This window comes from Herpailurus yagouaroundi, unplaced genomic scaffold, assembly GCF_014898765.1.
Source record: "Herpailurus yagouaroundi ecotype Mexico unplaced genomic scaffold, PumYag 140, whole genome shotgun sequence".
NCBI classification, from domain to species: domain Eukaryota; kingdom Metazoa; phylum Chordata; class Mammalia; order Carnivora; family Felidae; genus Herpailurus; species Herpailurus yagouaroundi.
The window spans coordinates 59,079,447-59,093,748 of NW_024412395.1; the positions used below are offsets into that span (position 1 = coordinate 59,079,447).

The following is a 14,302-nucleotide window of genomic DNA, read 5'->3' on the forward strand; positions in this document are numbered from 1 at the left end:
CGCCCGCTCTTCCAGCCCCGCCGCCGGGGAGGGGTTTCTTGGGACGAGCCGGCCCCTTTCATCCAGGAAGTGAAAGCGACGTCGGGGTCAATGAAAACAAACGGGGAGCCCGGGGGGAAGGAAGGCGGGCGAGGAGGAGGGAGCGCCGGGGCGCGGGAGGGAACAGCCGTGTGGTGGAAGCGCGAGCGGGAGGCCGGTTGCGGTCGTGATCTTGCCGCCGCCGCGGCTCGCCCGGGGATGTCTGAGCCCGCGCCTCGCGGCCCTCGAGCTCCACGCGGCGGCCGCCGTCCCGGCCTCTAAGGGCCGCCACGTCCCGGCGGCGCGCGCAGGCTGAGGGCGGCTCGGTGCCGGCGGGGTTGCCCGGGGAGGGCCCGGGCGGGCCGGGAGGGGCTGCCCAAGCTCCGCGCCTACCCCAGCACAGCGGCCGGCGCCGGGCCAGGAGGATGCGCGGCGCCGGGCTCTGAAGCATGGAGGGGGTTCTGTACAAGTGGACCAACTATCTCACAGGTCAGAGGGCTCGCGTGCTCCGAGGGCGGCCGGGAGAGGCCGGGTGCTTGGGCGGGTTTAGGTGGGAAGGCTGCGGAAAAGACCGTTCAGGGGCCCCTCCCTCTGCCTGGCCTGCGGTGACCCTCGCACGGAACCGGCCCCTTCTGCTTCCGAGGCTAATCCCTAGCTGAGTCCCGTGTTAGATCTGGCGTCTGTAGGGGACGGTTCGAGACTGCGCACCTTCCTGAGGGTGGGAAGTGCGCTTGACCACTTCTTGGCCCCTGTAATAATACTTGTTTCCTCCTGTAGCTTCCGGGACAATTCCCAGTTACTCTGCCCGTGGTGCTGTCTCCATCCTTATTCACACTTAATTCGGCATTTTGCTAATAACTGAGTTGTCGGTATAGGAATAGAATGGACCTTGTAAGGTCAAGATTTAATTTTAAGAAATCTTTTTTGTATTTCTTTTTAATTTCCTTAGCAACACGGTTTACTTTAAAAGTTCTCTTGTTGAAGTTGTTCAGCATAGAAAGCATGGTTTTCTGGGAAATCGTCCCCAGATACCATTCTCTTAAAAGGTGGTTGGCAATGAGATATCTTTATATTTTGGAATTCAGGTAAGTGTGTGAGAAATAGTGGAAGACAGTGCAACACACAGAAGTGGAAAAGGCAGGTCAGCATCACCCATGAAGTGGGTTGAAAGGAAAGACTCTGAAGAGCTTTGTGTTTCTGTAGAAATGAGAGGCCAGCAGGGAAGGGTCTTTTTCCACGACACCAACAGCCTGGCTTATTAAAAGAGACTTAATTCTGAGTTGCAGTCCCATCTCTGCCATCATCCAACAGTAAAGACAAGTCACTTACTCTCTCAAGATCTCAGTCTGGGAAGGCCAGGATGAGCAGTTAGTTTATCCTGAAGGGGTCTTCCAACTTCAGAATTCTATGATTTCACCACATTAGACGAAAGGAAATGAGTTTAAAATAAGATTAAATAACAATAATTTCTTGTTCCAGTGTAATAGGAAAATCTTGATTTGCTACCCATTTATTTACTCTGCTCAAAGTACTGAACCCCTTTGTAACTGCATAGTACACTCAACTTGTGTCCACCTGACCTTGTGCAAAATCTGCACATAAACTCTTTAAGGCATAAGCATTGAGCTACAGTTGCCCCTTCCTTCCTTCCCTCCTTTTTTTTTTTTTTTTTGATTAATTGGAATGCTAAAGCCCAATTTATAGCAGCAAATGCTTTAACACTTGTATGCATGCGTGCTTTATTTTGCTCACATTAAAATGTCAAACAGTTTGTTTCTATAAAGGATATATTTTAGCAGGAAACATTTAAAAACGAGGTAAATGTTTTTTCTTAAGCATTTCGTTTGGGCAGTTGTGAGAGCAGTTGTGCTGTTTAGTTGAGATATGGTATTAACTTTAAAGACAGTAGTTTCTATGCTTTGATATGCAAATGATCATCTCATGGCACACATTCATAAGCATAGTGTCCACAGTGTCTTGGGAGGAACCACTTATGCCTGCAATAGAGCAATTGGTGATTACTGAGATGAGTCATAATTTATTCCTGGAGCATACTGTGGTCTTGGTGGCCATCTTTCTTATCTCCTCTGGCACTGAGCACTGTAGCCACTTGTGCGCTTAACGCTTTTAGTCTTTGCAGAGCGTTTAAGTAAACTGCTAGTATGTGTTGTAGGAGCTTGCTGCAATGAAATCTTTTGTTTGGAAGAATTCAAATTTAAATTTGACTCAGTGGCATCCTGATTATTAATTTTCGTTCATCTTCGGTCAGAAGAATGAGCAGCTGTTTGTACTGGATGATCTTGAAGGAACCTTTCAGTTTCATGACAGTGTTCTTTGAGAATCCTTTGTAGAGAACAAGGATTTCAGTAACATTTGGTAGTTTGAGATAAAAAGAAAGTGTTTTGTTTTTTTTTTAAAGAATGCCTATGACTCTTTTTCACAGATATAGCCCTCTGTTATATAAATGTGTGAATCAGTTAGAGATTGTTTTAATTAAATATTTCTTCAAAAATGTGTGTAGAGATAACTTTCTTAATTATTTTAATCTATTTAATCATGGTCACCTTTCAAGTTGCTACAAATTGTTTAAAAAAATTTTTTTAATGCTTATTTATTTTTGAGAGAGAGAGAGAGAGAGAGAGAGAGTGCAAGTGGGGTAGGGGCAGAGAGAGAAGGGGACACAGAATCCGAAGCAGGCTCCAGGCTCCAAACTGTCAGCCCAGAGCCTGACACGGAGCTGGAACTCACATACTGAGAGATTATGACCTGAGCCAAAGTTGGAGGCTTAACAGACAGACTGAGCCACCCAGGCACCCCTAAGTTGCTACAAATTCGAAATAAGTCATTTTACTCATTATTTGTTTTAAAGAGATACTGAATCACAATAATACAGGCTTACAGAATCCCAATTTGTCTTATAGGCACATAGGACCTCGGGTGGCGTGGAGTGTACTTTTACCACCCTGCTTGTAATTTGTTTGCCAAGGTGAATTAGTGTTTGGAAAGATAATGTTTTCATCATTTCTATGCATGCTGATATACAAAATACTCTCGTGGATATATTGCATATCTTTACTGTCATGGATAACATGTAATATCTCACTTTTCTGGTATTTAATCACTTGAGAAATACATTTTGTTTTAGCACCTGTTATGTGCCAGGCACCATTCTAGGTGCTGGGAATGCAATGACAAACAAGATAAAGTTCATGTACCAAAAGAGCTTACCTTTTAATTTGCTAGGCCTCATTAGGGGCTATAGTGTTTCATCATAAGAATTTTCCAAGTATTTAAAACTTGTTTTAATTATTTTGGGTATCCGTCTTTCTGAACTGTATTATGACATTCCCTGTTGTGAAATTTAACCTTTTTATGATGACTCCGTGCTGTCATTTCAAAAGTATTACAGGAAAAGCCTTTGAGGAGATAAGTCCTGGGTCTTATCAGCGTGTAAGAATGATTCTCCCATCTGCCACTGTTCTGGCACTATTTGGCCCTTGAAAAATCAAATTGATTAAGCAGATAGTGGGCTACATCTAATGTGACCAGACTGAATTATGATTTAATAGTTACAGAAAGAACAAGGACAGTCACACTGCCTTCAGTGAGGCACCCTGGTCATGGTCACTGTGTTATTAATCAGTGAACTGTTGTAAATCAGTAGCATGCTGGATAAGATTTTAGGGAACACTGAGTTTGGCTTGCAAGGGTGGCAGTTGAACTCTGAGGAAAGCCATCAACCTCATCCTCATCTTTGCCTGAGAGCCAAGTCTATGATAGTTGTGTAATCTAGTCACTGAATAAACACAAATGAAACGAATGATTGCAGTTTCTAGCATTTCGGCCTGAGTTGGGCAACAGCAGTACAAGGAGAGAGGTATTAGGGGCAATGCAGGCTCTCACTATAGTATGCATCTTCTGTGGAAGAGACTGTACTTCATTCAGCACCCACTTGTGCAAGGGAATTTGCCGAGGCAACTTGTAAGAGATGCGAAAGTTGCACTGCAGAATTAGAGGGCTGAGTGGCACCTGAGAGGTCACCTTTTTCAATCCACTCATTTTTGAGACTGGGAATTTTTTATATTTATTAAAGTGAAAAGATTGGTTTCAGCTTATCTAACTAAAGAGTTAGAATAAAGCGGGGGCTAGAATCCATGTCTTTTAACATTACATCAAAACCCAACTCTGTTCCCTTCAGGAAAAGGGCAGTCATGTTGCATCCAGTATAGGTTATTATTGAGCATGAGTCTCATGGGTTGTTAATGAGAAGGTTGTGAACCAGATTAAAGGTATTACCCCCTATATTTATGCTGAACTATAGATTTCTCCAGAAATCTTTCCCAACAAAGTGGGATTGATGCAAGAACAATTTCGGCAAGGCTTGGCCATTAGAAATTTCATTGTCAGAATGTCACCTTAGAGCCAAGAAAACATGGATGGCAAATTTTGAAATCATACTTTTCTCTGTGATAAAGTAATTTCTTACTAATCTGTTATTTATAATCTTTGCAGGTTGGCAGCCACGTTGGTTTGTTTTAGATAATGGAATCCTGTCCTACTATGATTCACAAGATGATGTTTGCAAAGGGAGCAAGGGAAGTATAAAGATGGCAGTTTGTGAAATTAAAGGTAAGTGAGTGCATGGAATTAGAGAAATTTGAAGTTAGGTAAGGAAAGCATTCTTCACTACAATGCAAAAAGAGGAAAAAAAGCATTTCTAGTCAGGTAGGGATCTTCTAATGCTGTTTATTTCCTTAGCAATTAAGAGTGGCACTTAACATTGTTAAGCACAGTTGGTTTTTTTTTGTTTTTTTTTTTTTTCCCCTCCTTCTATTGAAACTCAAAATCTTAGGGTTAGTTTTCTAATTTGGACCTGAAAAACAATTTTTGTGGTTGCTACTTCAGCGTCCTTATGGAGTCCACAAGTGTTCTCTTTTATACTCATTATAAAATAAGGTATTGTAAAGATAGGAAGCTGAGCTTTAAAGGTGATGAGGTGTGGGGCCTAGCTGACTCAGTCAGTAGAACATGAGACTCTTGATCTCAGGATCATGAGTTCAAGCCCCACGTTGGGCATGGAACTTATTTGAGAAAAAAAAAAAAGTTGAAGATTGTAGAGAGATGGGGCCTAAAGGTGCGGTGATGAGAATTGGAAGCAAGGGGCTAAGACTCTCCAGGAGCCGAAGCACCGGTCCCCTGGCTCGAGCCTCTTTTATTTTTTGCAGTTTGTCTGATAACAGCGAGCACATACAACATAGTATTTGGCATCTGGACAGGTCATGCACCTGCAGTGTATTCCATACTGGGTCATGAGTACATCTAGCGCCAGACAAAACAGTCTTATCCCTGGCCTGGTGCCCATATGATGTCCTTCTGGAGAGACGAGCAGTCCCAGCAGCTTTCTGTTCCTTGCTTTCATTTCCTTGCTGCTCTGTCCCTTTCCTTCAGAACATTCTTACAGTGCCTCCAGCTTCTTCTTCTCCAACAAAAGATGATCAGGCAGGCTCTGCAGGGTTTTGCTAAATGAGTCAGTTTTGCTAAAACATGAAGTCAAAGGCATAAAACTCTGGTTCTGAATCGGAGGTCAGCTCTTCTGGGTGATAGAGATGTTTTCCTTTTCTTTCAAAAGAGAAGAACTAAAGCAATAGGTCATGCTGTAATTTTCATGAAAGAAGGTTTCATGGACCATTGATTCATTTGTGTATGTGGTTGGGTTGTGTGGGGTGGAGGCAGGCAGGGGAGATCAGACAAAATGATAATGAAAAGTACTAAGTTCTTCAGAGAATTGAAGGAAAAACTAAAGCACTAGAGGAGCCAATATCAAGCACCTACAGGCCTTTTTCATTTCTCCTCTATATCTTGAATACTTGTCCTTCATGATGGGTACTTCCTTTGACATGGTGAGTGCTTGGTCACAGCTGTCAAACACTTGAGAGTAATCTTAATGCTCTGTGTATTTTCTTATTTAGATTAAAGCAAAGCAGCAGCTAGTGCATTATCTTATATTTTCCAGGGCCGGATTGCTAGTTTGGTGTAGTTTTGTGGTAGTTCTTAGTACGATTTAGCTATGGAGACAAAATAGAATTTTTCTTTGCTGCACATCTAATTCTTCACATTCGTTTAGGGTTCTTTCCACAGCAGTGATTTATAACTTGGGGTAGATAAGTGTCATGCAGGGAGCTTTCTCCAAAATGCACATAGCTGCCATGTGATTGTAACATGCCCCCTTTAGCTGAGAATTAGTACTGTTCTAATGGAAGGAAGTCATGGCTATCTAAGATACAGAAACACTTCAGCCTAATGTATTGTTATTGCATCGTCCCTGAAATATGTGGGGCATAGTTTTGTTGTTTATTTTAGACAAAAGTACTGAAATGTATACCAATTAAGTATTGGCTTTCCAGGTACTCAGTTTTATATATTTATTTTTAATTGCACCATCATCCCCCATAACTCTTTAGAACTCCTATTTTAGAATTGCCTTATAAACCAGTTTATAAATCACACAAGAAAAGCACAAAGTATGAGTTTTTATTTTTTTAAAAATTGATGGTTTTATCTCATTTTATTCCCCAGATTTGATTCCAAATGATATTTGGTGAGAGTCAGAAATCAAACTACACAGTTCAAAGATTTGCCACCCTTGAGGATATTTAAAAGACTGTTAGTAGCAGAATCCTAAGGCACTTGTAAAATGTTTCAAGATGTGGCAGCATTTTTACTGTTGTTGTTTGTTTGAAGTAATCATTCTATTCAAGAATAAAATACAGAAAAGGGAGCAAATCTTAAATATTCAGTTTGAAGAATGTTTACAAAGTACACACACTTGTGTCACTATCAACCAGATTAAGAATTAGAATGTTGTCAGCCTTTCGGATACAAGGATATTGTCATGTTTCCTCAGCCATTAATCCCTTTAAAAAGTAACCATTAATTTGACTTTTATCACCATAGATAAATATTGCCTACTTTTGAATTTTTATAGATGGAATAAATCAGTATTTTCTTTTGTGTTGGCTCCTTTCACTCAACATTGTGAAATTCATCCATGTTGTTCTGTGTAATAGTAGTTCAGTCATTCTTACTGATCTGTAGTATTTCTGATGTTATAAATATCCCACAACTTTCCTATTCAGTCTAGTATTGATGTGTATTTTGTTTTTGTTTTTGTTTTTGTTTTTCTATTTGGGATTATAATGAGTAAGTAAAGATGCCATAAATATTCTTATTATATCTCTTTTGCTGAACATACATATGCATTTCTATTCAGTATATATCTGGAAGTGGAATGGAATTGCTGAGGCATTGATACTCATACTTTTAGCTTTAACAGAATTAAGGAGAAAATTATTCTTGACACTTTCTAATAAGGCTGACTTTATTCAAGTCTCTCATGATAGGTATAGGGACTACTGCATTGGGCTTTGTAGTAGGGGAGAGAGATTGGGCTCAACTCCAAATATGATAAAGAAAAGTGGGAATTTGCAGCCAAGCAGTAGAGTGGGGGGATTGGTGGATGGAAAATTACTAAGAGGAAACATGAGGGATTAGGGGGCATTCTGGGTAAACAGATTCTTGCTGAAGGCAGGCCAGATATTACCTGGGGGATGTTGGGGCTAGAGGAATTTTTTTGGATATTGAGGGTAATCATATATTGAAGGTGGAGGATTCTGGCTAACTCTGACTTAGCAGAGTTCTTACTAAGATTGGACTCTACAAGGACAGAGAAGGAAGCCCAAGGTCGGGCATAGTCATGCAGAGGGCTCAGAGGAGCCTGACTGAAGTTTGATCAAGGAGAGAATCTTTGTCACAGGTAATGCCAAACTGTTTACCAAAGTGGTTGTATCAGTTTATTCTTGAACTAGCAGAATATGAGTGTTCCAGTTGCTTTGCATCCTTGCCAAAACTTGCATTGTCAGTTTTAAAATTGTGAATATTTTTAGTGTATATGTTGGTATCTGATGGTGGTTTTAACTTGTATTTCTTTAATAACTAATGATGAATAGTTTTTCAGGTATTAATTAGCCATTTGAATGTCCTCTTCTTTTGAAGTGTCCTTTCTAGTCTTTGGCCTAATTTCTAAATTGGGCTGTCATCTTTCATGTTGTTTGTGGGAAGTCCAAATGTGTGTGTGTGTGTGTATGTGTGTGTGTGTGTATACATATATATATATATATATGTATATATATGTACACTATATATATATATTCCAAATACATGTATATATGTATTTTCCATTTGCACACACACACATATTTGGACTTCCCACAACATGAAAGATGACAGCCCAATTTAGAAATTAGGCCAAAGACTAGAGATACATATATATTTTCCAAATATATGTGTGTGTGTGTGTATATATATATATATATATATATGTATTATATATATATATGTGTATATTTATGTAGTCCAAATGAGTCTTTGTATTGTATCTCCTTCCACTTTGTAGGTTGCATTTTCTTTCTGTTAAAGGTATCTTTTGATAAGCAGAAGTTATTAATTTCAATAAAGTCCAGTTTTTCAATATTTTTAATTAGAACTTTTTATGTCCCGCTTAGGAAATCTTTTTTCTTCTTGAAGGCTTATTGTTTTACCTTTTATATTTAAGTCTGTATTAGGTCTGTGATTGACTTAAAATTTATTTTTATATATGGTATCAGCAGGGGTTAAGATTCATTTTTTTCTCATAGGGATATTCAGTTGACTGAGTATCAATTATTGAAAATATCAACCTTTCACCTACTGCACTGTAGGAACATCTTTGTCACAAAGCAAATGACCATGTACATTGGGTCCTTTTCTGGACTGTCTTTTGTTTCATGGGACTATTTCTCTATCCTTGTGCCATTATCACACTGTCTTAATTTCTTTAGCTTTATACTTCTTAGTATTTAATGGTCTAAGTCTTCTAACTTTGTTTTTTTTCAGGATTGTCTTGACCATTATTGGCTCTTTGCATTTTCTTAACACGTTTTAGAATGTGCTTGTAGGGGCGCCTGGGTGGCGCAGTCGGTTAAGCGTCCGAATTCAGCCAGGTCACGATCTCGCGGTCCGTGAGTTCGAGCCCCGCGTCAGGCTCTGGGCTGATAGCTCGGAGCCTGGAGCCTGTTTCTGATTCTGTGTCTCCCTCTCTCTCTGCCCCTCCCCCGTTCATGCTCTGTCTCTCTCTGTCCCAAAAATAAATAAACGTTGAAAAAAAAAATTAAAAAAAAAAATCTGCTTGTAAATTTCCACAACTGTCTGCTGGAATTATGATTGGAATTATATTGAATCTATACATCAATTTGGGAAGAATAGTATTCTTGACAGTGTTGAGTCTTCTGATCTACTAACATGGTGTATTTGTATATTTAATTAGGTTTTTAATTTCAGTAATTTTTTACAGTTTTGCATATAGAGTTCTTGTCCATTTTATCTTGAGAACTTGATGTTTGGGGAGTCTTGTTCTTACGTTTGTTGTCTTAGGTGACTACTTTGTAGGGGACACTCTTGGTTAATACATCAATCTTGGTATGTTTAAAAAGGAGTCATCTTATTTTCATTTGTAGCAGCATCATTGGTAATTAGAGCTTTGTTTTCTTTTAAGGTAGTTATTGATACTTTCACTAGTATTAACAAGCAGCAAAAAAAGAGTTACTCTTGGGGCCTTGGGATTTCAGTAATTTTATCGTGGCTTGGAAATCTTTGCACCCATCATTGATTGTTGCATGTTTGTATATTTCACTATCTACCTCTAAGAATGGCCTTTCTAAATAGAATAATAAGCTAGCAAAGCTTTTGTGGCACTTATTTGCCATAGTACATCTGGTCAATATTTTTGGTAATTAATCATATAAATTAGGGCTTCTGCCAGACTTGCAGAGCCCCTGATAATTTGGCTCAACTCAGCTTGTCCAATTGTGAATATTATTACTATGTAATATAACACAAGGCTTTATTTACTCCTGATACCCTCAGTACATATTATGTTTATTTCCTCATCTAGGCCTTTTTTAATGCAGTTTTTCTCTTAACTAAATCCTACTATTGTCAAATCCTTCTTCAAGAAGCCTTATTTCCCACCTCCTCTCACCTTTCTCCCATCTTAATTACACATGAAGTCACTGTACCAAAGAGTTCATCATTTAGGTGTTTTGATTATTTTTGTTGTGTCAGTTTGTTTCCTTGGTTAAATTGTCAGCTCTGTTAGAGCAAAGACTCGTTTCTTTCTCCCCTTGTGTCTTCCCCCTCTACCAGCACTTCTCTGAGCTGAGTGAATACTTCTTGATTAAGGACAGTGTAACACAAATTTATGCTTACAACAACGATTGAGGATTGGCTCAGTATAATTCTTGGTTAGTTCTCTTTTGTCAGAGTATCAAGGTGGGGGGTGGTTTAGGAGAGGAGGAGGAGGAGGAGGAGGGGGGTGGGAAAGAGGAGAAGGTCTCCAAAATACTCACACTTTCTAGGTGATTGTGATGTGCCCCTTAGTTGAGGGCTGCTGTTCTAATGGAAGATGGCCATAGGTACATTTATTCATTTATTTATTGTGCTGCTTCTGTATGCTAGGCACTATCCTAGGCCTGGAGGATACTAAGACGTAGAGTCTGTTTTCAAAGAAATCAGTAAAAAAATGTGTGGTAAGTGTGACAGTGCGTGTGTATTTAAAGTAGTATAGGCAGCCCCAAGAGAGGGAGTTTTTAGTTTTCATTGCTGTTTTCTCTTCCTCTTGCCATCACCACTTTAGCACCTCTGCCAGCATGAGTAGATGTGAGAAGGTGGTTTTGAGGGTGCTACTAGATAGCCCTTTAGGGAAAGTCCATGCCTGCATCTTGAATCTCAGTTTCTTGTTGTAGGTGTCTGTAACATCTAATACTGCGTAAGAGTGATTGTTTGATTCTCCCCAAATTACTTAAGTTCATGACTGTATTTCTCCTGTGTTTATCATCATAGTCCATTCAGCAGACAACACAAGAATGGAATTAATCATTCCAGGAGAGCAGCATTTCTACATGAAGGCAGTGAATGCAGCTGAAAGACAGAGGTGGCTGGTTGCTCTGGGGAGCTCCAAAGCTTGTTTGACTGATACTAGGACTAAAAAAGAAAAAGGTAACTATAAATTTTTCTTTGGTGGTGAGAATATTTTCTTAAACATAAATGTTAATTGTCTTGTCTACTTTTAGGAATCTAGCCTCAAGAAATATCAGAAATGTAGATGAAGATTTACGTGCATGACATTCATCATAGTAAAAAAACTTGTAAACAATGCAAAAATTTAAATTTAGGGGAATGGTTCAGTTACCTCTAGGCTGGAATAAGCTGCTATGTAGCCAGTAAAATGTTTGCAAGGAATTTTAATAATGTGAGAAAATGCCCAGTGTTAAATGATAATTGTAGAAAAGCAGGATTCAAAATTACATATCCATTCATTGGCCAGCTCAGGAAAGATCTATGAAATCAGTCAAGTTGTTACCTTTGGAAAGGTAATTTGTGAGAAGGAGACTCACTTTTTACTGTATATACCCTTTGGTACCTTTGATTTTACCATGTTCATATATTGCCAACTCCAAAGGATTAAACAGAAATCAAAAGCAAAGTAAATAATTTATGGTATTAATTCAACCGTATGCAGATACAGTGCAAAAATAATAAAATAATTTATGTCTTGCCAGTGAGTTTGCGGTTGTTTTGATTTTTCTTTTCTATATATATTTTTTGATTTTCTGAAAGTTTTCATTGAGTGTATATTACTTTTTATAATTAAAAATGATAGAAGTTATTTAGATTAGTGACAATGACTGAATTATGGGTATTGAAAATGAAGGTCCAGAATTGAGTTTATAATCCTTGAAAAACATATGAAAGAACATCATGCATAGAGTATGGCTACAGGTAGGATAAGAAGGAATGGAAATTCATAATAGCCAAAAGATAAAAACAACCCAAATGGACATAGACAAAGAAATAGGTGAACAAAATGTAGTATTATACATACAATGGAATATTATTCAGGCTTTAAAAGGAAGGGAATTGAGACACATGCTACAATGTGGGTGAATCTTAAAAGATAAGTAAGTGAAATAAGCCAGTCACAAAAGGACAAATACTGTATGATTGTACTTACTAGCATACCTAGAGTAGTCAGAGTCACAGAGACAGAAAGTAGAGTAATGGTTGAAGGGGCTAGGGTGTGGGGAAGATGACAGAGTTCTGGAGATGGATGATGGTGTGGTGATTGTAGGACAATGTGAATATACTTAATGTCACTGAACTATACACTTAAAAATGGCTAAAACAGTAAATTTCATTACATATTTTGCACTACAATTGAAAGAAAAGAGGGAATGGACTTAAATTTGAGTAGAACCTAATTTAGGCTAGGTCAAATAAGCAGATAGAGCTTGTTTGGTCCACTGTGGCCAGAGTTGCTTTGTGGCTAGTATCACTAGCCACTGACTAGTGGCTCAGGGAATATGGAAAAACGCCAGGATCTGCTACGTGTATTTTTCCTTACTTCTGCTGTTTATATTTCTAGTTTAGAATGAATTGTATGGCTGGATGTTTAGTGTGTCTGGACGTATTAAATAAAAGAAAGTAAGCTCTTAATAAGACAATTATGAAAACAATATAATGTGAAAATGAAGTTATGAAAGGAACAGAAGAAAGCAGATGTTTAATACAGTAGTTTTAATGACATAAAAATTAAAAACTTCTCTGCGTTAAAAGGTACAATAAAGAAAGCTGAAAGAGCAGATAGAACTGGAAACATACTTGCAGTATATAGGACAGAGGAAAGATTGCTATCTTTAGTGTGTAAGAACTTTTATAGATTAATTTGTATATTATTAAGAGAAAAACTGAACATCAAAATTGGAAAAATATGTAAAGGACAGAAAAGACAATTTACAAAAGAAGAAATATAAAGCACTTTTCAAATGAAGAATGAGCAATGGAATGGAAATGTCCTGTATAAAACATCCAGTGGTCATCATCTTGCATCTGGAAATTAATCTACCTAAGCTTCATGTCAGACATATGACTTCTATTTTTTCCCCAATTATTTGAAGAGAGGGTATTTTGTCAATATCCTTGTATCTGTTTCCAAGGGCCCACACCTCTTAAGCTATAGGTATTTATATCTATTCATATAGGTATTTATTATCTATTGCATTACTTTTAAATGATTCCATTTTGTTTTATTGCTGAAAGAATATGAAAACAATCTGACTGAATGTTTATATATATTCCTTTCAGAGATAAGTGAAACCAGTGAATCTCTGAAAACCAAAATGTCTGAACTTCGTCTCTACTGTGACCTCCTAATGCAGCAAGTTCATACTATCCAAGAATTTGTTCACCATGATGAGAATCATTCATCTCCCAGTGTAGAGGTATATATACAAAGATGATCCCTTCATGTCTGATTATGCTTTGTAATACACTGGTGGGTGAGGTTCTTCTCATAAGGTGGCAGAGAAGCATTTTCAAAATGAGCTATCTTTAGCTCTTCTGGGCAATCCCTACTCCAGACTCTGGAAATCTCTAGGATCTTCTAGATTGTATCTGTGCAACCAGAGTAAAGCAGGAAGCAGCACACTGCCCCAGGGAATCAAGGCTTATTTAATCAAGGGAATCAGCCAGTCTGATAATTTGGAGGTTGGGGTGGGGAAGAAGCATTCCAGGCTTTGTTCTCTGGGCTAGCTGAATGAATCATTGGACAGCTGCTCTTCTCTTTCTTTTTGTGACGAGGTCCCAGTTTCTATGACTCAGAGTTGATAACTTAGCTTTGTCAAATAACTTTTTAAAAAAGTCCTTCTCAGAACAGTAATGCAGTAGTCAAATTTCGAATTTGTGGGACCTGGCTATGAAATAGGTTCACACTTTCTGATAAAGGAGGACCAGCGGGCCCTACTGTTCTCTGGGTGAAAAGTCAGCATGGTTCCCAGTCACCTTTTACCTAACTTAGGAGAAACGGGACAAGAAATTTTCCTACTTCTGTGGCCTGCTCCTGGTGGGGAACAATCTTATGTGAGGTCATATTTAGTTGTAGGTACATTAGACCCTCAGGGCACTCACTGTTTCACCACAAGCTCTCTGGAGGTGGGTGCCCTCACATTTGCTCCAGCGGCTCAGTGACAATATCAAGGACCTGGTCTTGCTCCAGCCTTCCACTCTGCCATTCTTGGTGTGTTGGATTTGCCCCCTTATGTGCAAGGCCAAGGTCATACAGAGGCAGGAGGCAGTGGGGTAACCAGGGTGGAAAGAGACTTTCTTTTTTTTTTTTTTTTAATTTTTTTTTTTT

The 14,302-nt window shown here is 38.9% G+C and overlaps 1 protein-coding gene across 1 annotated transcript in view; it reads left to right on the top strand.

Moving 5' to 3' along the window:
* The first annotated feature begins 50 nt into the window (after positions 1-50).
* Positions 51-14,302, top strand: part of PLEKHA3 (pleckstrin homology domain containing A3) — a 26,769-nt gene continuing 12,517 nt past the window's right edge. The window contains exons 1-4 of the mRNA XM_040475520.1: positions 51-507; positions 4,531-4,647; positions 10,954-11,109; positions 13,255-13,391. Of these exons, the coding sequence (XP_040331454.1) occupies positions 468-507; positions 4,531-4,647; positions 10,954-11,109; positions 13,255-13,391 (450 nt within the window). The 5' untranslated portion in view covers positions 51-467. The remainder of the gene's footprint in view (positions 508-4,530; positions 4,648-10,953; positions 11,110-13,254; positions 13,392-14,302) is intronic.